We start from the raw sequence: 23,581 nt of genomic DNA, 5'->3' as shown, positions 1-23,581 counted from the left end.
ATGTAAGGAAACACCGCCAAACATGATCATCGATTTGCTGCATGTCTGCAATGATAGTGTGAGATGATCATGTTACTGATACTAATGGGACAAACACATTACCTACCACTAAGAAAATAAATTTTATGCTAAGGTTAACAAATTTGAAGGATAAGTATCAAGTTTCCTTATATTTTGTGAATGCAAACACTTTCATTGTAACACATTTGACTCCACTGTTTTCCTCCAATGCAAAGGAAAAAAAATAGCAAAATAATTTAAAAATGCATTGCCATTCTAATATCTCCCCAGAGTATCACGGTACAACCCAGCCCTCTGACTGCTCAGAAAGCTGATGGTCTACTTCTCTATACCTTTGAATGTGAGAGAAAGTGCATCTCTTTAATGTGTTCTTAAAATAGGTCTGGCTGGAGTGCAAAAAGTGCAACTGGGTCTGATTAAATGAAATATATTCACCGTGGGTTGGATCAGTGCGTGGCTTCAGTGCTTGATTCATGTTTGGTGGATATGCAAGAGACAGGCCCGTTCTTCTTCCCGCCTAATTCTTCATCCTCAAAGCTCTCAAGCAGATGATATCTGATGAATCTCGGCAGAATAATGGCTGTGCTGTCAATATTTTAAACATGTCACTTTGCCTCTAACTGAGGCAGGGCTCTTAAGATATGCTGCCACAGAGATAGAGAGTCCTAGGCCCATCAATATGGTACATGTGTGTAACGGTGTGTTTACTGTTTTATGCAATAACACTTTGTTTCACTTCTTATGATTTCTGGACCTGTGCTTTTGTTCATCTACACTTCATGCTGACTGTGAGTCATACTGTATGAAATGTAAATGCTCAAGAGACACAATTTTAGATTTTACTAGGTTTGTTACAGTAGTCAAATACTAATCAACTTTACCACAGGGCCATCTGTGTGTATTCGACCTAATAACAGATCCAACCATCCACAAGGCACCTCTCATGCCCTAGACCCACAGAAAACTTCTATTGAATTTCACCTTCAGACAGAATGAGGCAAAAACACTGCTGGCACATCCCTGTCCTACCACACAACATAGCAGGTGATCTTTACAGCCTGTATTATAATGTCTCAGAAGCTGTTTGTTACAAGTAAGCCATATGAAGTTCTCAGGCCTTGTTCTATCCATTTTTGGTGAACAAAAAAACTATTCAGGTTGCCTGGACTGGGTTATGCTTGTGCTGTTTCAGGGCTATTTACAAGGCGCTACACAGACAGCTGAGTCCAGTCCTCACTGATTAATGTTCCTGTCACCCGTTTTTCCAGTAATTTAGCAAGACTGTTGGGTTCCAACCAAGGAAAGTCATTACTAAGGGAACATGGAGTTCTCAGCTAAAACTCGAACAGGATATGTAATTACGCAGATGGTTACTTCTTCGAGCACAGGCACAACTCTGAAGGAGTACACAATTAGGCCTATTATCCTTACAATAGAAAAAGGAGGACCACCTAGCTAGATATGTTTTTCAAAACTATGCATTTAGTTATTAAACAAAAAGCATTGCCTTCGTTTCAGTTTAATGTTGTCAATCCTGAATCGAAACTACAAATATTGCAATGTCACTGGTCATTTATTGTGGCATAAAACACTTGGAATAACAGTGGGGAAGGGATGAGCAAGGCACCTTGAGCATAATGTGACATCATATGCAATATTGGTTTTACTCTCCAGTTCCTTCTAAGTGGTGCAAAATTAAGCATTGTTTTCATACAGGCCAATGGCTTTGATTTGAATTTTTTTTTTTTGAGACACAAGCTTCACGCCTCTCCTCTGTAAAGTCCTTTAAAATAATGTATTCATTTTTTATAAGGACACATCAAATGCCGTAAATTGTTTATGTTTAGATTTAGGACAGCTGGGAGTTGAAACTTTCCCCTAAGCATTATATGAAGCATTTCACAGTTCGCTTGCAATTGATGCAAATGTCTGATAAACAATAATGTAGAGTAATGAAATAATTATTTTCCCAAAATCAGAAAGAATGAGAGTGACTCATCCCGATATTAGCGAAGTTGTAAATGGAGAGAATAACTGATTCTACCGTTCTGACAACCATAACTTGTTGCCTCAGACTGCGTTGAAGCGTTAATAAGACAACAACCTTGCTTTTTCTGCTAATACTGCTGAGCATTGAGTTTTCACAGTTAAATGTGTTGACGGCAGGGGCGCTCCATCAATACATGAGAGCAGAACTCAAGTTGGTAGGCTGCTCCAACTCTTGTTTGGGTTATATTTTAACAAGCGAATCAGGACAAAGTACTGACATTTTATTCGGAAAGGTTATAGTCGCGACGCCTGGGGTGAACGAGGTAACGCCAATCAGACACTATTACTCATCAAGCGATTACGTGTTTCTCGAGATATTGCCAAACAAGCTTTGTTTGTTGGCTAATTACCATACGGTGTGTTTCGGTGTATTCGCTTACATATGCTACTTTCTTTCCAGTGACATTGCAATATTTGTAGTTTCGATTCAGGATTGACAACATTAAACTGAAACGAAGGCAATGCTTTTTGTTTAATAACTAAATGCATAGTTTTGAAAAACATATCTAGCTAGGTGGTCCTAGCGGCCTGTGACTACAGCAAATTCGTGTTGGCGGTTATGTTTTCAGGACCTTAAGTTTGTGTGGCAAAAAAACGAGATTTTCGTCCGAATTTTATCCGGTATAGTTCTCTTGGTCACCGCCTGCCTAGCATTGCACAAGTGCAAAACGTCTACACAGTGTTCCATATCGCGAGACTGACATCGTGACTACATCCAATAAACACACCGCTATATGAGTTAAGGTTGAGTTTGCAGGAAAACGCTATTGAAGCTTACCATGAGTTAAACAAGGGAAGGGGAGGTAAAATGGAGAAGAGCTGGGGTGACTGAGGCTCTGTGTTTCAGATCATGTCCTCCATCAAGGTAGAATGCGTGGTGAAGGAGAAGAATAGGATTGGGGAGGGACCTGTGTGGGAGGAGAAGGAGGGCACTTTGCTCTATGTGGACATCTCAGGCCAGAGAGTGTGCAGGTGGAACCCCGTAACCAATCAGATAAAGAGTATTACCACAGGTAAGTAATTCCTAAAGTAAGTCATTGAAGGAATATAGCTAGAAACGGTTGTTCCAGTTTCTGTCACATTGAGGCCAAAAAGAGCAATTTGCACTTTGGTTCAGTGTTATCTGCAGGGAGTTGCAAATTACACAGTAAATATATTTTGTTATAAAATATCCATGCAAACATACAATAAAATACAAATGACAAGTTTACAAAGTACACATTTGTGTTGACATTCTGAATATACATTTGAATATGTACAATGAAGAATGCTTTTAAATTTATTGACCAGAAAGTCCCAATGACAGTAACACCTCCAAGAGAGACTTGACCAAACATACATATATACATATATATAATGTATGGTACCTTCTGCTTTCCCTCTCTGCATCCTCCCTTTACCTAGTTCTCCACAGACCTTCTAATGCTGACTCATTGAGCCTCATTGTGACTTCCAGACACAGCACTAAAATCAAAGACTTTCTCTGGACTGTATTTTTCTTGCAGAGAAGTTTGTGGGTGCTGTGGTCCCGCGTAGGTCAGGGGGCTACATAATTGCAGAGGGAACACGCTTTGCTGTCTTGGACTGGGAGAAACAAACCATCACCACCATTGCACATGTGGACAATGACAAGGCAAACACCCGCTTCAATGATGGCAAAGTGGACCCTGCGGGCAGGTTTTTTGCTGGTGAAAAAATTTATTTACTAGATCAGATGTTTATATACATGTATTATTATTATTATTTATTTAGGACAGAGGTAAAATGCCCATTTTTATTGTTAAGCACTTTTGGCAATGATTTCATTCAGAGGGGTAACATGGAGGGTTAACATTTATGGAGGACACAATGGCTCTGTCTGCTTTAAAGTGTAATTAGTTCTTTGTGTCTTTGAAAATGAACTCCAGGGAGTGTTTAGCTAGATGAACACTGTTCCTGGATTTTATTATCTCCCCTAGGTGTACCTCACACTTACAATATGAATATGAACTTTAAATCACTTATATGACTGAAACTTAGAGTTTATGCATGCAAGTAGTGACAAAAATAGAGTATAAAGTCCTGTAGCACTAATAAAGTTCACAATCCTCTGTGAGTGCTGTTTAGGTACTATGGCAATAGAGGTGCGGCCAGCAGAGCTGGAGAGGAAGCAAGGGTCTCTCTATACACTGCATCCAGACCACTCTGTTGTGAAGCACTTTGACCAGGTGGACATCTCTAATGGCTTGGACTGGTCCCTGGATCACAAAACCTTCTACTACATTGACAGCTTGTCCTTCACCATAGAGGCATTCGATTATGACATACAGACAGGAAGTATCTGTAAGTGTTTGTTGCATATTGTGTATTCGAGGATAGGGGAAATATCTAAATGCATTACTGCAGTGGTCAGGGGAAAGTATTATGGGCTTTTCTGTACGTAATCACCAATACAGGGGTGCATGTCAGTAGACATAATCTTCAGCATAAACTCTGAGCAACCTTTTGTTGGTCGTCTCTTCTGTTTTTTTTTGTTATTTTTTTGAGGAGAGGCAAGATTATGTCTTACCACATCACAGATGATTTATCTTGCTTATATATGGAAGACATTCTCAGAAAGTGGCTTTTATGATGATGAAAATGTTACGTATTGCTAACAACATAGAGTATATTTGCTTGAATTTTTAACAATTATGCCTGAATTGCAGCTGACACAGTGCAGTATATTTTCTCTTAAGTGTTCCAAGAGAATTGTGTCAAACTGTGGAGAAGCAGTCTAAATCAGATCAGCACGACTGCTGTCTGTCACTTTTCTGGTTTAGCGTGAGGGTGCAAACAGATTGTCATGGAATGTGTCACGGAGTGTCTTGCAAATGACCTGTGAAGGTAACCGGCGGGAGGTGTACAAGCTAGAGAAGGATGAAGGCATTCCAGATGGCATGTGCATCGATATGGAGGGCAAGCTGTGGGTGGCCTGCTACAATGGGGGGAGAGTGCTTCGCATTGACCCACAGACAGGTGCATGTCTCCTTGTGTATGTATGTACTCCATATGTGTGCCTGTGTGTCTCTGCCATGTTTGTATGAGTGTACATGTCTGTCCTGTGTGTGTGTGTGCGTGTGTGTGTGTGCATATTCTTTCCACCTCTGCTCTGTGCTACATATCTACATTTGTGCGACACCAGAGACAGTGTGTTAGATTGTGAAATGCAGTTTTTACAGATCTGTCATTTTCAGGCACACGCATGCAGACAGTGAAGCTACCCGTGGACAAGACCACCTCCTGCAGCTTCGGAGGAAAGGATTACTCTGAGCTGTATGTCACGACAGCCTATGAAGGCATGGACAGCGACTACCTTACAAGACAACCTGAAGCCGGATGCATATTTAGGGTAGGGCCTTACTTTAATTTTATTTATTTGATTCAGTTTCAAGAAAATCAGTTCATCTGTTATGGTGCAATATACATGATATGGCTATGACATTGCACATTGCACATTCCTGTTCTCTCCATTGATAAAAAGGTTTACGTAGTCCAAATGTATGTGAATTCAAGATTTCAGATGAGGAATAGCATTAAAAGTCATTAATTCAGTTCTTTTTCTCAAAAGTGTTCTCAAAAGTGTTCCACTTCGTTTTTTACAGATCACTGGTCTGGGTGTTAAAGGAATTCCACCAAACTCATTTGCTGGGTAAAATATAGAATATTGAAAGTATATTCACAATTGATGTACCATAAGTATTATTAAACTACATATCAAATGCCTCAATAACAAACATTGTTATCACTATAAAAAATCTCACTCTTTAGTCATTTTAAAGTTCAGTCTCTGTTCAGTTAACTCCAAATCAGATGCTCATAATCCAGACTGCAGGAGCCTGTCTTTGCAATATTTCAAGGTTTTTGGTGCCGATCACAGCCTGTTTAAAGTTTAAAGTTGTTGTAATGACAGTTGATTGTAAAGGGCCAGCACTGGTGTGAGGGCTTGGGCATGGCTATGTGTTTAGACTGGGATCTGTGTTTGTGTTCTTAAACAGAGGGCTTTCTTGCACAGATGTTTCAGGACAGGTACAATGACCATTTTCAAGAACAGAGCAGTTGATAGTTGATCGGTATTATCAGTATAATTTCCTTGACCTTTGAACTGAAAATTAAACATTAACCAGACCTGAGGCTGATCAGCATGATTCTGTTCAAGACTTAACAGCTGATGACTTTGAGCTATACTAGATCAGTGGATTGATGATTGATGATCAGATGTAATGCTATTAAGCTCATCCATTTGTTGTTTTAAAGTTTCTAAAAGTTTTTTTTTAAGTTGGTGAACAGTGTTAACCCAATACATTGTGCATACAAACTTTTACCAATACCAACATCTTAATAAAAGTGCCATTAATTTTTAACAGATCAGTACATAGCAAAATGAATATATCTATTTGTATGCATTCAGTAGAGAAATAAAAACTAGACATTTGTATTAAAAATATTTAATGGATTGATCATTCACATAACACAAACACTTACTCAACAGCAGTATAGCAATTGGTGTTCCAAAGGGGCAAATTAAAATGTAAAAAACACAAAATGAACATACTCTGGCTTAACTGTAATAAGTATGTACACTGGAACTCATCCAGCATATAACTAACACGAATAAACAGAGCAGGTAAGAGGAGCTGTATGTCGGTTTCATGCCCCTGGAAGACTCTGTGTATCCTAGTTTTTCCTCCAACCTTCTGCTATAGATGATTTAACTGTTCCACTTGTCCATGCATTTCTGCCTTTTGTTGACATTTTGTGAGTCATACTTTACATTCCATCTGAAGATTGTTCTTGTTCCCTCTGGTACCCAAGAAACATTTTACTACAGGTATGAATGCATTAGACTAATTATTTAATTGGACTAATTAATTTGCAGCTAAAACCAGGATAGTCCTCTGGTAATTTAGTCTGACATTCCTTTATTACCACTGTTGCAATCCATTCACTTGCAGTTTCTGGATTCAAAACAATAAAGACAGTTTTCACTTTCTTGCCTGTTTTTTTCCAGTATTAATGTATGTGATTTTGCATTTGTTATTCCCTGGCATAGCTAATGGTTTCACATCAGTAGAATCTCACATCAATATGTCCTTTATTGATTCCAATAAATCGTTTCCAACCTGAAAACCGATAGATTGGTTCAGACGTTGTCTTGGTTGCTGCGTTTTACATACATAAAATTCTCTTATTTTGCCTCTGCGAAACTAACGGGATTTTGGTTAACGTCCGCCGGCAAGCGTTTAGGCTAGCTGTATCGTACTGTACGCTGCATTGTTAAAAGTATTCGTAGTTGTACTTCAGAGAGATCCTGAAAAGTACGGCGTCATTAAAAAGCTTTCTTTTCCCATTTTAGCGATCTCAGCATTTCAATACCCAGTGCTCACCTTAAAAAAAAACACAATTTCGCTTGGATACACAGGTAAGGCATAGATATTTGTAGACTATAGTGAATACGGTTTCGTGTAAATTAGGTGCAACGTTAATATTTTACCAACATACGTTGTTCACATTCGATGTAATAATTTATTTACAATGCATTGATTTTTATACATTACCTTTTAAATGCTGGCTCTTTAAAAGGACTGCTTACTATAGCATCTGGCGATTGCACGAATACGAGTCCCCGCCTTCAACGTTTTCTGTCAGGCTTACTGGGTGAAAACAAGAGCGCTCGAACGCTGGACATTTAAAAATCATTTTTTAAAACCGTACTATGCAGTCATTCATGCACAGGTCATGTCATTTTGGTGGAAAAGAGAAGAGCCAAAATTATAACTTAATTTTGGATGGAAAAGAAAACGCGTTGTATTACAGATGAAGAGTTTTCCGGACTATCCTGTTACCGCCTACCGCTTTGAATTAAGCATCAGAAGATTTCCGCACTGTATCTACAACCTGACACTGGTGGTGGCTGTCTCAATTTAGTTTCTTTGTATTATTTACTTGCCGATTGGAAGATATGGAGTCTTTGAATGCAGGTGTCCATGTGACACACCCTTTTGATGTTTGAAACCATCGAAACCCGTTTTGGAATAATCCTGTGAAACCGGGTTGACAGGCAGAGAAGGAGGTGTCCGGTAAACTACTGCACACCGTGACATTAGAAACCGCTGTAGGTATAGTTTGATTATGAATACAAGAAATTTGTAATTATGACATATTTGTAATTTGTGCGATATTATATGTCGAACCTGCATTTAAATGTTACGTGTAAGGTGCACAAAGTAATTGTTTCAATGATTTATGTGAAAATACTTTTGCAAGGGCTTTGTTGTTCGCGTGCTGTCTGAAAAGACCTGAGCATGTTGAAAGGTGATACATTTCTCCGTTACGATTCGGCACTACAGTGATGCGCATTTTATGACTATAAATACGTTGAACCCCTCTATAAAGGAAAGTTGTAGTCGGAGAAGCATTTTATTTCCAAAACCACTGTAGCATACAACACGCCGAGAACGCTTCATACGTAGCTCAGCCCTTTTTAAAACACGCGTTAGTACCAATAAACAAAGAAACTTCCCTTTTGCACCCCATCGTTGATAGTCTCTGCTAATTAGGTAAGGTATCACAAAGGCACTGAAGCCTTTGGACTCAGTCTAAACGCACAATTTTTATTATTTATTTATTTATTTTTTTTATTTTACTGAAGGCTAAATAGACATTTCATCGATGGAGAGGGCCAGCATCAACGAGTCACTGAGAGACCTTCCTACTGGCAACTGGATGTCCCACCTGCCTCGCGCGCTATGGGACGTGCCTCTGTGTCACTTGGCCATCCCAGGTAATTGATTGTACCAACTGCTATCTTATGTTTTGTGGTGCATAAGGCTGTAAAGATAGATTATGCACAGTTGGCTTTGTTAAGTTCTGATTGTTTCTTCGAAGAAATTGAAAGAATGATGGAATGAAAAGAATGTAAAGAAATACATTTCTCTCTCATACGCACATTTTAAGTGGTGTGTATATAGTGGATCATTGCATATGATTTTTGTTTTATCGCTTATCTCTACATTAAGTTACGCAGAGTATAACAATAGTTATAGCAGTGTTAAAAGGAATCGCTGTTCGCCGGAGTTAAAGGGGTGTCGGGTTGTGTGCCTGCATGTTGTCAGCACAATTTCACTCTCAAGGTCATTAATACATAACAGCCTTATTTTCATGCTAGTCATCCAGTCCTTTGCAAAATATTTTTATTGTGTTGAGTCGAAAAATGAGTTCTTCATGCAGTATGTTTTGTGGATTATCTGTTTTTGCTTTTAGTTTTTCCTGTTGTTTGGTCATAATTGCCATAAAAACAAACACGGAACGTAAAAATCTTAATGATAAGGAACACGTTTTAGGACGTTAAAATATACTATATATATTTGAAAACATAATATTGTCACTTTAAAATGTTCAGCATTACAGTATATTTCCTTGGACAATATATGGGTATTGAATGAATGAAAGTGACAGTAATTGATTCATTTTATTTGAAATGCAGTACATTATGATATATATCTAAAGGTGTTCCTTATATTCATGATTGTATACTGTAACATAGTTTTTAGGGTTGGTTAGGGTTGGATACAGCAGCTTTCTTGTACAGGTGTCCCAAGTGATTCATGTCAGCTTTCAGCTAGTGCAATGCATGTCTCCATTTTGTAGGAAGCCACAATACTGTCACTTACTGCCTGGATAGAAACAACAGGTCACCGGTAGACCTCACACAGCCGGACATGCTGCAGAAGCTGGACAAGTACATGAAGCCCCTCATTCGCCCTTTTGTTTACAAGTGGGCAATAACACAGGTACAGTAAGCCCGACAAAATTTGTCAACAGAATTAATAATCAATACATTTCTTATCCTACATTACACTCTTGCTTGGTAGCTAGCCTTCTGTGCCATTCAGTAATGGAATAGTGAAGCAAAATAATACTTTTTTCTTTTCTGAGAGTAAAGCAAGGTGACACGAGCGGGGTCTGTGGAATCTAAACTGCTGATCTTTGCAACATTCAAGGAAGTACAGCTTGAACATTTTTATAGCTCATAGAAATAGGATGTTTCATTGATGGGGGCAGTTAATTTTTTCCTCATCCTCACAATAAAAACAATATGGTTTAAAGAGCTTTGAAATTCAAAATCCAAGCACTGGGACTGCATCAGCCACTGAATCCTGAAACTAACTACTTAGGCTGTACCCAGAACAATTGTTTATGCTAGATAGAAATAGCATCAGACTATGTTGGAATACAGTGTATTTAGATATTAATTATGTAAAAGTACATACAGAGGGAACATACTGCGAACATGCTAGACCTGCTTTTATAAACCCCAGAGAATGAATCACATGCTTTAAAAGAGATTATGGTGTAGTGAAAATGATAGTATCACTAAGACAAAGAACTGGTTTACTCTTAGCTACAGTATATCGACTAAAAGCTTAAAACATTTACAGTGTTTCTGCTGAGAAAGGTGTTGTTTCACAGGTGTTGTGTTTGTCTTTTTAATATTCTCATAGGAGACAGGACTGACTGGATTGGTGAAGAGATGTTATAATATTGTCTAAGACATAAATGCATTCTGTGTCAAAAACTGTCAGGCAAATGAGTTACAAAAGTAAAATGATTTATACAGATTTATACAGGTGTACAGTTTTGTCCTTTTCTTATTTTAAAATATTTTATTGGAGACAGGACTGACTGGACTGATGAAGAGATGTTACAATATTGTCTAACACATACTTGCATTCTGTGACACAAAAGCCAAATAATAGTAGCAGTAATAATTACAACAACAACCAGCAGTAACCTAGTCCTTTTGTTGTCTGAAGGAATCCAGTATGAAGGAACAGCTGGATGCAGGGGTGAGGTACTGTGACCTCAGGATTGCGCACCGTCCTAATGATAACTCCAGTGACCTGTATTTCTACCATGGAGTGTACACCACAGTGACTGTGGAGGTAAGTGGTGAGACCAGGTGTACAGGTGGGGTTACACCACTGCACAGACTGTGATGAGTCTCCATACGGTCAGAGGCATGAAATCTGATAACTCTTAAAAAGATCATCCTGGCACCAGGACCACGTCCTTGGATATTAAGTGATCAGATAAAGAGATGGTGTTACTCCACAAGGTTGAAACAAGGGATAACCTGTCAGGCCACATCAAAGTTTTACGGAGCTGTGGTATGCAGTGAAGCTCCTGTTTTTGTAGTTTGCATTTTCTAAATTAGAGTAAGATTTGAAGATCACTTGAATTAACGATGGTTCAGAAATTTTTTTCAGTTCTTACTACACTACATTTAACATGATAAGCTCTGTTAAAGTATCTGTTTGCTTTCATTATATTACACAACTGTAGTTTGGTTTGTGTAAATTTAATGACTTTATGTCAACTGTTTGTAGCATCACTGTTACCAGAAAGAGAAAATCTTCCTGGCTTTGCTACATGTCATTGTGTTTCATATTTACATTTCATTTTGTAACAAATCAGACTTTTGATAGTAAGGAATACCCAACTGGAATCCTTTCTCTTGGGGGGGGGGGGGGGGGGGGGGGGGGGGGGTACTATTGACAAGAACAGCTGCAATATTTTTTTCTTATTTGATGCTAATGGTGTATTTTGTAGCTAGGTATTTTGTGTGGTTACATAACTGTGAGCAAAAACTTATCTGAATATGTTATGAGATATTTGAATAAATTACAGCAAGCTAAAAAATGAACTAACTGCTGCGTAGCTATAGTAACATTCCTGTAAACTAACTAGCTAGCTACCTGCTGGCCAAGGTGGATGATGACACAAACATTCTACAAATGGTGCTGTCCACTGTACTGACTGACAGAGCCTCTATATTCATCTCATGTATTCTCTTATTAGCAATATTTAATCATTTAATCTTAGACATTTTAGTCAGTTATCTCCTATCTCTAATGTATTTTTGTGAAAAAGAACTGTGAGGTATGGGCTGCTTCAAAACACAGAAAGTGAAGTTTTTCAAAATTTCCTCTACATCCAGTTCAGGGTAGCTTTCTCAGTTGATTAACCTTAATAGTTTCATTTCTGTAGGTCCTGTAACAGTTAATCAACTGAACAACTAATATATCTTGATCACTGTGAATATAATCCTTATTGCTAAATCAATAGACACAAATAAAAAGAAATGGCAAAACACATTTACTTACTTGTCTTTTACACAAACATCTAGCACTTGGGAGAACAAACAGGTATCATGGTGATCAGTGAACTGTAATGAATGACACTTTCTAGAGAATAAACTGGAAATTAGAATACAGCATATGTTAAGTTTTGCAAATGCTACAGAGGGTTTTGTAAGTAATGGGGCTTGTTTATTCCTGACATTTGCAAATGGGATGCACTCTGCTTACAATAATAATCGTATCTGTCCAGGATGATCTGATTCTTACAAGTGCGTGAATTTTAAAAGTGGAGTCTTAAACGAAGGTGTAAAACAGATGTTCAACATTCTTTTATCTAACTGAGAAATGTCCCTAGGGTCCTTAGTACTTCAAATGTGGAATATAACATATTTGAAAGGTGCCAGTATTTTGACCCAATAAAAATAACATTACACATTTTAATTATTTGAATGTCACTGTGTGAGTTGCTGGCATTCTTTGAGATGCATTGACATAGCCCACTGCCAGTCAGTGTCCTCAAGTTAATTTTTTTTATGATAACTGACACTATAGTGCCTTGTCTGTTTTCATTTGTTTTCATGATGTGATGCCCCCGTAAGTGTTCACAGAATCTTAGTCAGTGTAAGATTTGCAAAGCTCAGTTTTTTAGCTGCATTTCTTTCATTGGTAAAACTGAAGAAACAGCATTTTTCTTCAGTAGAAAGCATCTTTTTTTATTCATGCCATGCCAACTAGCATCCAGGCGCTTAGCTGAACAGCACAGCTTTTTTCTGAAACTATTTTTCATGCTAGCTGCTTTTGTAATAGCACAAAAAGGGACACTTTATCCAAATTCTTTTTTGTTAATTATGTACCTTTTTCCTCTGTTGACTACCTGTTACAAGTTAGCCTAAATTGATCCTTAAACAGAGTTTGTATAGGACTGATTCTGTTCAAGTGTTTTTGATCAATGTATGTAGTTGGTATTTATTATAGTGCCCCTTACAATGTACAGGTTTTTGTTTCATTTGCAGTAAAATTATACATTTCCTTGTCATTTGGGGAAGACCATATATTTTAAATATTTTACAGTATTTCTACTTTTTTATGAAATATTTTGGACCAGTGCTTGCTATAGGCTGTTACAGCTTGGATAACTAAAAATGAAATAGTAAAAATCATTATACTCAGTAACCATTTTGCATCTAACATACATAATAATCAGTAACTTTATAACCTATTTGAATTGCCATGATGCAACAGTTGGATCTATTCATGCATTCACCTTTCAAAAACAATAGTCTAATGAGTGAGCTAATGGGTAAATGATTGACCAAAATTGAGTTACAATTGTTCTGACATTTAATTTTCAGCAAGGGAAAGCACAGGAGTAGAATAATTTTGCAGTGATTTTGTTCTTTTGAGAAATATCCTGTGATTTTTGCTTTCAGCATGTTAGCAAGCAAACTGTTTTCACTTTTCACAAGTATTTGCAAGACAGATTGTGGAAGTTTATACTTTTTGGCTGCCAAACTTTTTCATACTCTAGAGCTTATTTTCTTATGTGATAGCTCATACATGCTTTAATGTTTTGACATCAGTTGCTGAAACATTTGTGTAAATCCATTCCCCATTCAAAATTCTTGTCTGTCTTTTCTATTTGAATGCATAGGATGTATTAAATTACAGTTACAATTAATATCAATTACAATTACAATACAAAAAGGCTAAACCAGCCCTTTAAAATGAGCAATGTATATAAGTACATTGTTTTTTAAAACTGAAATCGTAACAGCAACAATAACCGTGACAATATCTAAGGAAGAAAACACTCACTGCTTCTGACATCACAGTTAGCCACACAGTAGTGTCTATATGCATTGCTACTACTATTGCTACTATACTCAGTAGTATACTAACACTTATCAGATATATTATTGCATTCTGTTCATTATTACATTACAGTATTTTATATACTTATAAAAGTGCCCAGTTAATGGCTATGTAAATATATAAATACAGAGGACAGGGATACGTATTTATAATTCATGGTCTAGTTTCCCTCAATAGAGTTTTAGTGTACCTCCTGAGTGACCTGGTTCCACGCTGTTTTACAGACTGTTCTGAAGGAGATCAGAGAGTGGCTGGATGCTCACCCCAGGGAGGTGGTCATCTTGTCGTTCAGTCACTTCCTGGGGCTAAACCAAGAGCTCCACAGCCTCCTCATAGAAACCATAAGGAAGGTCTTCATTACGAAGCTCTGTCCAAAACGGGTAGGCTCAGCAGTTGTACTCTCCATTCGTAAAATCCTTACATTACATTATTTGCTCAGCAGTCTTATCCAGGGCATTTCACATATTTTTCAGATTATACATACAGATACATAAGATTTTATTCATTTAGATATTTTGATTGAATGCCTTACGAAAGGGTGTAACCCAACTGGAGGGTTAAACCAGCGGCCTTTGTGTGTTATGTGCCCTGCTCCATACCACTATGTCAATAAAAAGCCTATTTAGTGTACTCATGGGTGGAAAGGTGAAGGAATCACAAATGACACCATTGATTGATATGCCTCCAAACACATTTTTAGATAATCAGTAGACACGCTTATCTGGGGTAAATTTACATAACTAACATCTTAGATAGTACTCAGTTACACAGCTGGATATTTACTAAACCAGTTGCATCTGACTCAAAGATGAAACAGCAACGCTCCACTTAGGATTTGAACCTTCACCCTACTGGTTGCAACAGCACTTGAGGATGCAGTGGAGTGAATCATACATTTATGAATGAGTGGTATCTGCATTCTGTTATAGTGGGTACTGTGACCAGCTTGTTTCTTGTCCTTGACAGGAGACAATAACCCTGAGGAACTTATGGCACCTGGGCTATCAGGTGATCGTCTCATATGAGCACAATATCCTGAACCGCTACGACGAGCTCTGGCCCCACATTCCATACTGGTGGGCCAACAAGTGCAAAGCAGAGGCGCTGATTGAGGAGTTTGAGTGCAGGAAACAGCTTGGTCGCCCAGGTAACAAAAAGAAGGTGTCAACATCACAGTGCTCATGAAAAATTATTACATGTCAGTAAATGGCAACACATGAAATTCAGAATTCGAGTATTCTGCAAATATGCTGTTTTATAAGAGCACATAGAGCAGAGATTTCCAACTGAAAACACCTTCAAATTCTGTCTTGAATGTGGTGTTTTATTCAGAAGTACAAAACTTATTATCTTTTATCAATGTAAAATGATCTGACGTTTGCTTGTGTGTGTGTATATTTTTGATAGGCGGATTCTTTGTCACTGGTATTAACCTTACAGAAGACCTGAAGTATATTTGTTCTCACCCCACGGAGTCTCTGAAGGACCTGGTGATGTCCACCTACCCGGCGCTGTTGGAGTGGGTTGAGGCCCAGTGTCCTGGGCCAAGCACAAGGTCCATCAACATTGTTGCAGGGGACTTTGTAACAGAGAGCCAGCTGGTGCCAACAGTCATTGCACTGAATGAGCATCTACTGAAGTGGACATAGTGATGATTACAGAGAGCACATGTCAAAATTTTTGTGGACTAAACGTGTAACACATTGTGTTACATTTGGACTTTGGCAGTAAACATGGAGAGAAAAGGAACATTTCGGTTTATAGCATGCAACTAAGAACTTTTAAAAATACTACATCTTTTTTGGACAGAAACTTAAGTACACGCGTACGCTCAAAGGATAAAAATGTTGTGATTTGTCTTCCTTCTCGAATGAGAAATCGGTACAATATATGCACTGATATTTTTAAATTTAGTATTTTAATCAATGGGTTGTGCTTCAACTGTTACAGAACATATTGCCAGTTTACTGGCTTAGTAAATATGTGAATAACCTCATTGGATGGAGGATTTTTAGGAAATTGTATTAACTCAGAAGGGTGATGCTATGTAGGTAAAGCAACAATGACAATGAAAATACAGCCTTAACACCTCAAGAAAAGTACAATAGTTGAATCCTAGTGAATCAACACAGTTTGCACAAAACTACGCATGATGGAACAGAACAGCACAAAAGCTTAGTTGCACTAGCTGCACACACAAGTTTTCTTTGGACAACTGAGAAATAATTTGCATGAAGCTAGCTAATATGCCTTTTAAACACACTGAAAATCACGGTCAGCATAAAAAGCACTAAAACCTTTAAGGAAATAAGCTGTTTATCTATGGCATGGAGTTAGATGCAAATATCCCCCCTCGTATGTTACACTCTGAGGATGCATGTCCTAGTTACAAGTTGACATATTCTGTGCCTGCTGCAAATACATATTTTCAGGTAAATACAGGTACTGTTGGCGTATGAATTAATATTTTGCATATCAGTTTTAGTATTAAAGGTAGCAAGACATGTCACGCTTATCTTTGCTTCTTTGTTTCTTTTTAACAGATGCCATTTTGTTCTCCTCATAAAGCAGTCAAAACCAGTTTAGTTTGCAGAAGTTGGCATTGGCAGACATGACTCAGTGCTTATGCAGGAAGCAAAAAGGGAAAATGCAGTCGATGTAAGGAGAAAAAAAGTATGTTTGAATGTTTTGCATATGAGATAGCATTGAAGTTACCAAAGCAGGTCATCACACATGCTTCCTTGTCTTCTCTTCCTTGTTTTTAGTATCAGATCACAGTATGTTCTGCCTCTAAAGCTTTCAAAATGGTCAGGTCATTGAAAACACATACATAAAGATACACATTAAGCATTTTAATTTCAACATTAACTGTGTGAAATATACCTGGTGTGATCAAGTATGGGAGAACACTATATTTGTATGGTCTAGGTTACTGTACCTTCAGAAATTCTGAATAATTTCCCTTAAATATTTGCATCAGACATAAACTACCCACTGCACAAATCTTTTCGTTTCATTTAACGAAACTACGTTTTATTTGGAGATGGTCCCTAACTTTCAGAAACGAACAGTTGGAAAAAAGAAAGAACGTGAAGGAAAGCACCAGTAAAATTATCTACTGTAAACCACGTGAGAGGGGGAATTTTCCCGTTGGTCTTGCACGGTGTACACTGCGGAAGCCTCGCGTGGTTATCTCTGTGCATCAGTGCTTTACACATTTTTACTAACAGTCCGTCACACGGCACTGATTCAGAGGGGACTGTCAACATCACGGTGCAGATGGTAAGCATAATTCCGCTGCAATGGAGAGCACGAGAATTACGTTTTCGCAACCTTATTATTGGAAAACATACTCATCATGTATCGACTTTTATGCATAAAGTCTGTTTCGAATATCCCACACACTTTGATAACGCAGTATGTTGGATAATGAGGAATTTCGATGTTTTGGAATCGTAGACTCAAAACATGGGAGGCGCGAGAGGATACGTGAAGTTAGACAAAGACTGGAACCATGCCGACTGGATGTCTCAGCTACCCGAGAATCTCTGGGATCTACCTCTCTGTAACCTTGCAATACCGGGTGGGTACATCTGATGCATAGTCCTTTGTCACTGCTCTAATGCACAATGTGTACTGCATTCTTTCCTTTTTCTCAATATGCAAAGTGTTTATGAATTTCATCAAAAGCCATTAACGTACTTGACAAGCCAGTTTGCATCCTCCGATACTTTAACTAGCCTTAGGAATAATATCAAAATACACAGACCCGTTTATGCCGCACACTCAATATGTACATGCAAAGTATTCAAGTACTCCTATTGAAAAGAAAACCACCATGGCAATTGTCAAGTCCTTGTTGTTTGTTCTGACCTGTATCCTGTCATCTATTAGGAAGTCATGACACCATGACATACTGCTTGGACCTATGCTCCCCACTGCTGGTGTCAAGCCCCTTGGTGCTGAAAGTGCTAGACTGCATCATGCCATGTGTCGTACGCCCATGTGTGTACAAGTGGGGAACTACACAGGTACTGTCGATCGATACAGAATTGAGCGATCAGCAGGCCGGTTTCCATGTAACTAATTTACATTTCAAATGTAAGCATTTTTTCATTATTAAAGGTTATTTTAGTCATTTCACATCATATAATTTAATGTCTTTTTTCACTCATATCGTTTTTGTGAAAAACTAAAAAATACTAACGAAAAGCTTTTTCATATTTTTAAAAATACAATGCAATTGACAAACCTATTTGCTTTTGTTTAATACTTGGAATCCATCATGACCTCTGGGACTTGTGGATGTGCTTGATTCAGGGACGTGCACACCTTCATGCTATTGTTGACCGGGCAATGGCCCAATGCCCTCTGTTGGCCAAGCTGCCCCTCTAAAGGATTTTGATAGTTGGGATTAGCCATTAGTCGCAGTAGTAGCTACATCATTGCTTAAATTAGACCAAATTAAATCGCCATATTATTTTAGTTAAAGCTATTAGTTATGCGCACACAGGACCAGCAGTATATATGTATAACGGGTAAAGGGTAAGCGAACGAGCGAGTTTCGAATCGAGATTCTCACTGCTTATTGCTAACCTCTTACTGCCAGCATCGTTGCCAGCTGAGCTAAAGGCGAACTGCTTCTATCTTAACGCTAGTTAACCAGGTATCAGGGAGTGACGTAACCACTGCAACCGCTCGGCTACCTGCTACCCGCTACCATAGAGATGTTGAATGGCAGAGATATTGAATTGCAGTCTTCCTTCTTCCTGCTCAATCAGATGATGGACATCTCCAAGCAACTGGACAGTGGAATACGGTATTTTGATCTCAGGATTGCCCACAAGAAGCATGACTCCTCTGACATCCTGTATTTTGCCCACGGGATCTATACCCACCTGACTGTGGAGGTGGGTTTTGTTATGTCATGTGGCGGTCACAATTGTGCTGCGTGACACCATTCAGGTCACTTTTGACACACCCATGATTGCTTTACTGCTGTCGTCGCTGCTTTTTATGATAAACAGCTGAGCTTCTAAAAGTACATCATAGTATATACATTCCAAATGATTTATGTATTTTTGCGTGATTTCATGATAGTATTTTTTAGTATCTTTTTATGGCACAAACACCCTCCAAGATGTTGTACATAACTAACATTAATACATAAATCCATTTATACAGATTTTTAAATAAAAAATAAATCTGTCAAATAAATTCAGTTTAGTGTCATAGTAGTGTAGTGTGAAGGAACTGGATGTGTTAACTTTTGATTTCATGCCCAGCTGCCAAAGGTTTTTGTCTGTTGTTAATGAAAGTTTTGTCCAATGCATTGGCTGAACACTTACATTTACGTTTTGTCTTGTCATGTCACATTTTGTGTGTAGAAGACCCTCAGTGACATGGCCCAGTGGCTGCAGTCTCATCCAAAGGAGGTGGTCATCCTTGCGTGCTCCATGTTTGATGAGCTGAAAAGTGATCAGCACAGGAAGTTCATTCTCTTTCTGAAGAATCTATTTGGAAGCAGACTCTGCCCATACATGAGTGAAGTGAGGATCACTAATTGGTACATTTGTGGGTGAAATGGACCTGTCTTTCAATTTTCAGCCAAAGTGTTTTTACATTACTTTCATTTAGCAGACACTCTTATTCAGAGCAACTTCCAGCACAAAAGAACATTACTGTATTCATTGAAGTTGAAAACTGCATCTGTTGTCAATCGGTTAATTTTTTTTTTAGTTGGCCGATTCTTAGGCATTAATTAATAAATCTACCAACTAATTCAGCAAAGAAATATTTCATTTGATCATTTTTATTCAGTATTGTAAAAAAGTTTGTTCATTTTGGGCTTGAGCTGAATACTCCACTTAGTCTAACTAGATACCTATATACTATACTACTATATACTGATTCATCAACAGGTGATCTAGGAAAGTTATAGTTGATCATTTATGAGATTCATAAATGCTTATTTTGTTACTAATAACTTCAGATCTTTATTAATAAAGTGCTTTAAAGGTTAAATTGTCCTGGGTCAACATCTAATTTTCTGAAACTGCTAAAAGGTGGGTAGCACCAGAGCAATTGTGCAGCATTTGTTGTTTGACAATGCAAAATCAGATTCAGCAAGAAATTCCACCTTTTACAATTATGATCATAATGTTAATGTAGAATTAGCATCATAATGTTAGTGTAGAATTAGTGTTTATTGTGGACAGTTCCTAACATCATGGGAATCCGGCCAGTGTTTGTGAGACAGAGAGTAGACAATGTCAGAGCTCTGTAGGTCATCGACCTGTTGCAGGACTTTGTGACCCTGGAGTCCCGAGTTGACAGTTTTTTTTTAATGTGACTGTGCTGTTTCAGGGACCAGCCTCCCTGAGAACATTCTGGAAACAGGGCCATCAGGTCATCGTCTCCTATGACAACCCAGCTGCTTCAGGTCACAAGGAGCTGTGGCCTAAAATTCCCTATTGGTGGGCTGACCAAGTAGATGCAAGAAAAGTCATCTCATACCTGGAGGAAAAGAAGCTAAGTGGAAGGCCAGGTTGGTCGGAATGTCCTATTTTTCACCTTTTGCCCAGGCATAATTGCAACAACAGTAATCATATGTTTTATTTGATAAATGTTTTCCCATGTTCAAGGCACTGTAGCAATTAAAACACAACACCATTTTTGAATACAAAGATTCAATAAAAGTAATGGTGATACGTCGCTAAAACAATGAAAGCTAGAAATATGTGAACACAGTAGGTAATCCTCACAGCTGGATGCCTGGACACTGTGTGGGTGAATACGGAAAATCAAAGGCAGCTTGATGATATTTTGATTGTGAACATGATGTAATTTCACGGGGAGGTTTAAGATTGGTTTACACACATTCATAATAGTGTATAGCACTTGCCTTTAAGCATTAACCTCGCTAAGTACAGTACTTAAGCAGTTCAGGATAGGAGTGTATCAATCCAATTCTCTGTAGGAACCAAATAGATGTATGAGATCCTAAGACCTATTTTTATTTATATTTGTTTTCGAAAATGCCCTAAGTTGTTGTAAAAATAAAAAAGATAAAACTTGTGGGTTGAAATGATGTGTCAGTGAACTGCAAGTGCAAATATTTACTTAGAAGTTATATTATTGTCTGTTTAAAAAGTAATGGGAGTGTTGTTATAAGAATGGAGGTATGATTCTCCTACTGCAGTCTAAATTTATGTTTTAATTTATGAAGCACAGTTTCTGTACAAACTGGTGTTATCGTAAACCCTTAACCCTAATAGAGGACAAATGATCTCCTTGTTGGTGATCATTTTCACTCTTGTGTTTTGCAGAAGGATTTTTCGTGGCAGGTATAAACCTTACCGAAGACGCCAAGTTTGTCCTCACCCATCCTTGTCAGTCAATTAGGACTTTAACACTTAGCAATTACAATCTGTTTTTGGACTGGGTTGAAAAGCAGCTTCCTGGCCCAGGGAACACATGTCTGAACATTATCTGTGGGGATTTTGTTGGAGTCAACGATTTTGTCTCTGTTATCCTTGATCTCAATCGGAAGCTTTGTGAGAGGTGGCCCTGATGAGACATGACAAAATAGTGGATATAAACTAAAGGTAATACAGACAATTCTGCTGTTGCACAACAATATTCTTAGTTGAAAAATGTGTGTCTGCTGAAACTAGGAAAACTGAAAATTGCAGCGCAATCTCCAATAATGAGTTTGTTACAAGAAAGAGCAGCAGACTACTTGTTTGAGTTCCAGAACTTGACACACATCAAATGCGCAAGCAACACAAACAAGGCCCTTCCTTTTATTTCCTTTTATTAAAGGAAGCCTATGAAGCCTTTGCATTCTAGTCACTGACACTACTGTGTTTTTGTCTTTAGCAGATCAGAACAGAAAGAGATACTGCAGCAAACTGTCCTAATAGGAATGGTTACATGATTAATCTAGCATGCAAACATTAAGTAAAACCAAAGAGGATCATATCAAATGGACAAAGATAATCTGATTGGGTTAAGAATTTCAGTTGTGATAAACAAGATCCATTCTAATTACCTTACAATGTAAAGATCTGTAACTGATAGCCATCTCATAGCAATAAATCAACTATTTTAATCCATGGTCATCTGAGGTTAGAAAGCCTTGCATTTTGTGCCTTTAAACATTTATTTTATCAAGTTTATTTTCTTTATTATTTTATTGCTATTAAAGTAAAAGTAATATGGAAACTGGTTAATGATATAACAGCTGTTTTGAAGAATTTAATTTATAGAATTCAGAAATTGACAAATAGAACTGTTACATTTTAAAGTGTCACTGCGTATTTTACAGATTAGAGAAAATGATAAACATAACTGTTACATTTTACAGTGCCAAAGCCTATCTTGTTAATACATTAGAATTCTTGAATTTGCCTTCAACTGAAGAATCTTGACTTTATGGGAGGACATGTACTCAGGTACTTCTGTGCAATTAACATGCAATGAGTATTTCAATGTGTATTAAATATAAATACGAATACTGGATGCACAGTGCAATAATTCTTATGTTTACTCTCTGAAGAAAGCTGTGAAACGAATGTGAATTGATGCATGCATGTGAGAATGCAAGGAGGGGGTGGTGCGAATTCATAATTTAATGCCACCATCTCTTGTATCAAATATTTTTTAGGCTTGTCAGTGGATTAAAAATGTTTTCGTTTGCTTATTTTTTGTCTTTGTTGATCTGTATGAAGATAATGTAAGTTTGTTGATAAGTTGACATGATAACATGGTGCAGCATCCTACACTGGGTGGTAATTCTCTTTGTATCTCCTGCTGTGTTGTAAAGGTACTGAATTCAAAACTTATTTGTGCATCGCCGTCATACTGACTGTGCAGTGGCCTTATTCTTTGGCTAGCTTCCCTTGCACCACTGATGTGAAAACATGTTTGTTATTTGTAATACATCAGTGTGTATATATTACGTCCTTGTTGATAACCAGAGTAGTGTTGTAATCACCACAGCCTGGTTTGGGAACCAGGTCATGATGAGGTCATTGTGTACCTGATTCTTCAGCAGTGTTTGTGTGAGCAGTCAGTTCCAGCAGCCATGTTTTGGGGTTGTAGGTGCAGGGCAAATGGAGTAGTGCAAGTTCCTGCTTTTCTGATCACTACTGCATCAAATTCTGAGAAGTCACAAGACTAGCCTGATGCTTTGCTATCTTCTAATTTCATTTTGTTAATTTCAGCGCAGTACTTGCAAAGAGTAAGAAACCAACCCTGGAAGATGTTTATTGTTTTCTTGGTTCAATGTTCTGTTAACTTTACATGTTCCATGTATTTTATGTGACATAAAATTTATTCAACTAATTTTGCCTCAAAAAAAAAAAAAAAATAAAATCAAAATCAGACCACTTGAAGGAAACAAGAAAAATTATAATCAACACATAATAAACAATTATTTTCATACAGTCGTCTAATGGTATTTTGTTACTTTTTTA

The 23,581-nt window shown here is 37.8% G+C and overlaps 3 protein-coding genes across 4 annotated transcripts; all 3 read left to right on the top strand.

The window, feature by feature from the left end:
• Positions 1-2,216: 2,216 nt before the first annotated feature.
• Positions 2,217-6,922, top strand: rgn (regucalcin). The gene is made up of 7 exons (XM_036540705.1): positions 2,217-2,333; positions 2,918-3,083; positions 3,576-3,758; positions 4,177-4,392; positions 4,936-5,067; positions 5,286-5,440; positions 5,694-6,922. The coding sequence occupies exons 2-7, from the start codon at positions 2,921-2,923 to the stop codon at positions 5,742-5,744; spliced, it is 900 nt and encodes a 299-aa protein (XP_036396598.1). The 5' UTR covers positions 2,217-2,333; positions 2,918-2,920; the 3' UTR covers positions 5,745-6,922.
• Positions 6,923-7,727: 805 nt separating this feature from the next.
• On the top strand, positions 7,728-16,518 carry LOC118786048 (PI-PLC X domain-containing protein 1-like). The gene is made up of 7 exons (XM_036541075.1): positions 7,728-8,203; positions 8,741-8,872; positions 9,739-9,881; positions 10,905-11,033; positions 14,327-14,482; positions 15,069-15,249; positions 15,510-16,518. Exons 2-7 carry the CDS (start codon positions 8,761-8,763, stop codon positions 15,749-15,751), a joined length of 963 nt encoding a protein of 320 aa, XP_036396968.1. The 5' UTR covers positions 7,728-8,203; positions 8,741-8,760; the 3' UTR covers positions 15,752-16,518.
• A 663-nt stretch (positions 16,519-17,181) lies between these two features.
• Positions 17,182-22,181, top strand: LOC118785988 (PI-PLC X domain-containing protein 1-like). 2 transcript variants are annotated; one of them, XM_036540978.1, is made up of 7 exons: positions 17,182-17,384; positions 17,562-17,685; positions 17,997-18,133; positions 18,884-19,012; positions 19,490-19,651; positions 20,469-20,649; positions 21,431-22,181. In XM_036540978.1, exons 1-7 carry the CDS (start codon positions 17,382-17,384, stop codon positions 21,673-21,675), a joined length of 981 nt encoding a protein of 326 aa, XP_036396871.1. In that variant the 5' UTR covers positions 17,182-17,381; the 3' UTR covers positions 21,676-22,181. The 2 variants fall into 2 exon arrangements, with proteins under 2 accessions (XP_036396871.1, XP_036396872.1); XM_036540979.1 differs by lacking the exon at positions 17,182-17,384 and having other exon boundaries at positions 17,395-17,685.
• Positions 22,182-23,581: the final 1,400 nt, after the last annotated feature.

The sequence above is a fragment of the Megalops cyprinoides genome, chromosome 11 (assembly GCF_013368585.1).
Source record: "Megalops cyprinoides isolate fMegCyp1 chromosome 11, fMegCyp1.pri, whole genome shotgun sequence".
In the NCBI taxonomy this organism is placed as follows: domain Eukaryota; kingdom Metazoa; phylum Chordata; class Actinopteri; order Elopiformes; family Megalopidae; genus Megalops; species Megalops cyprinoides.
Note: the sequence above shows the minus strand (reverse complement) of the source record. Positions and strands in the feature narration are given on the sequence as shown.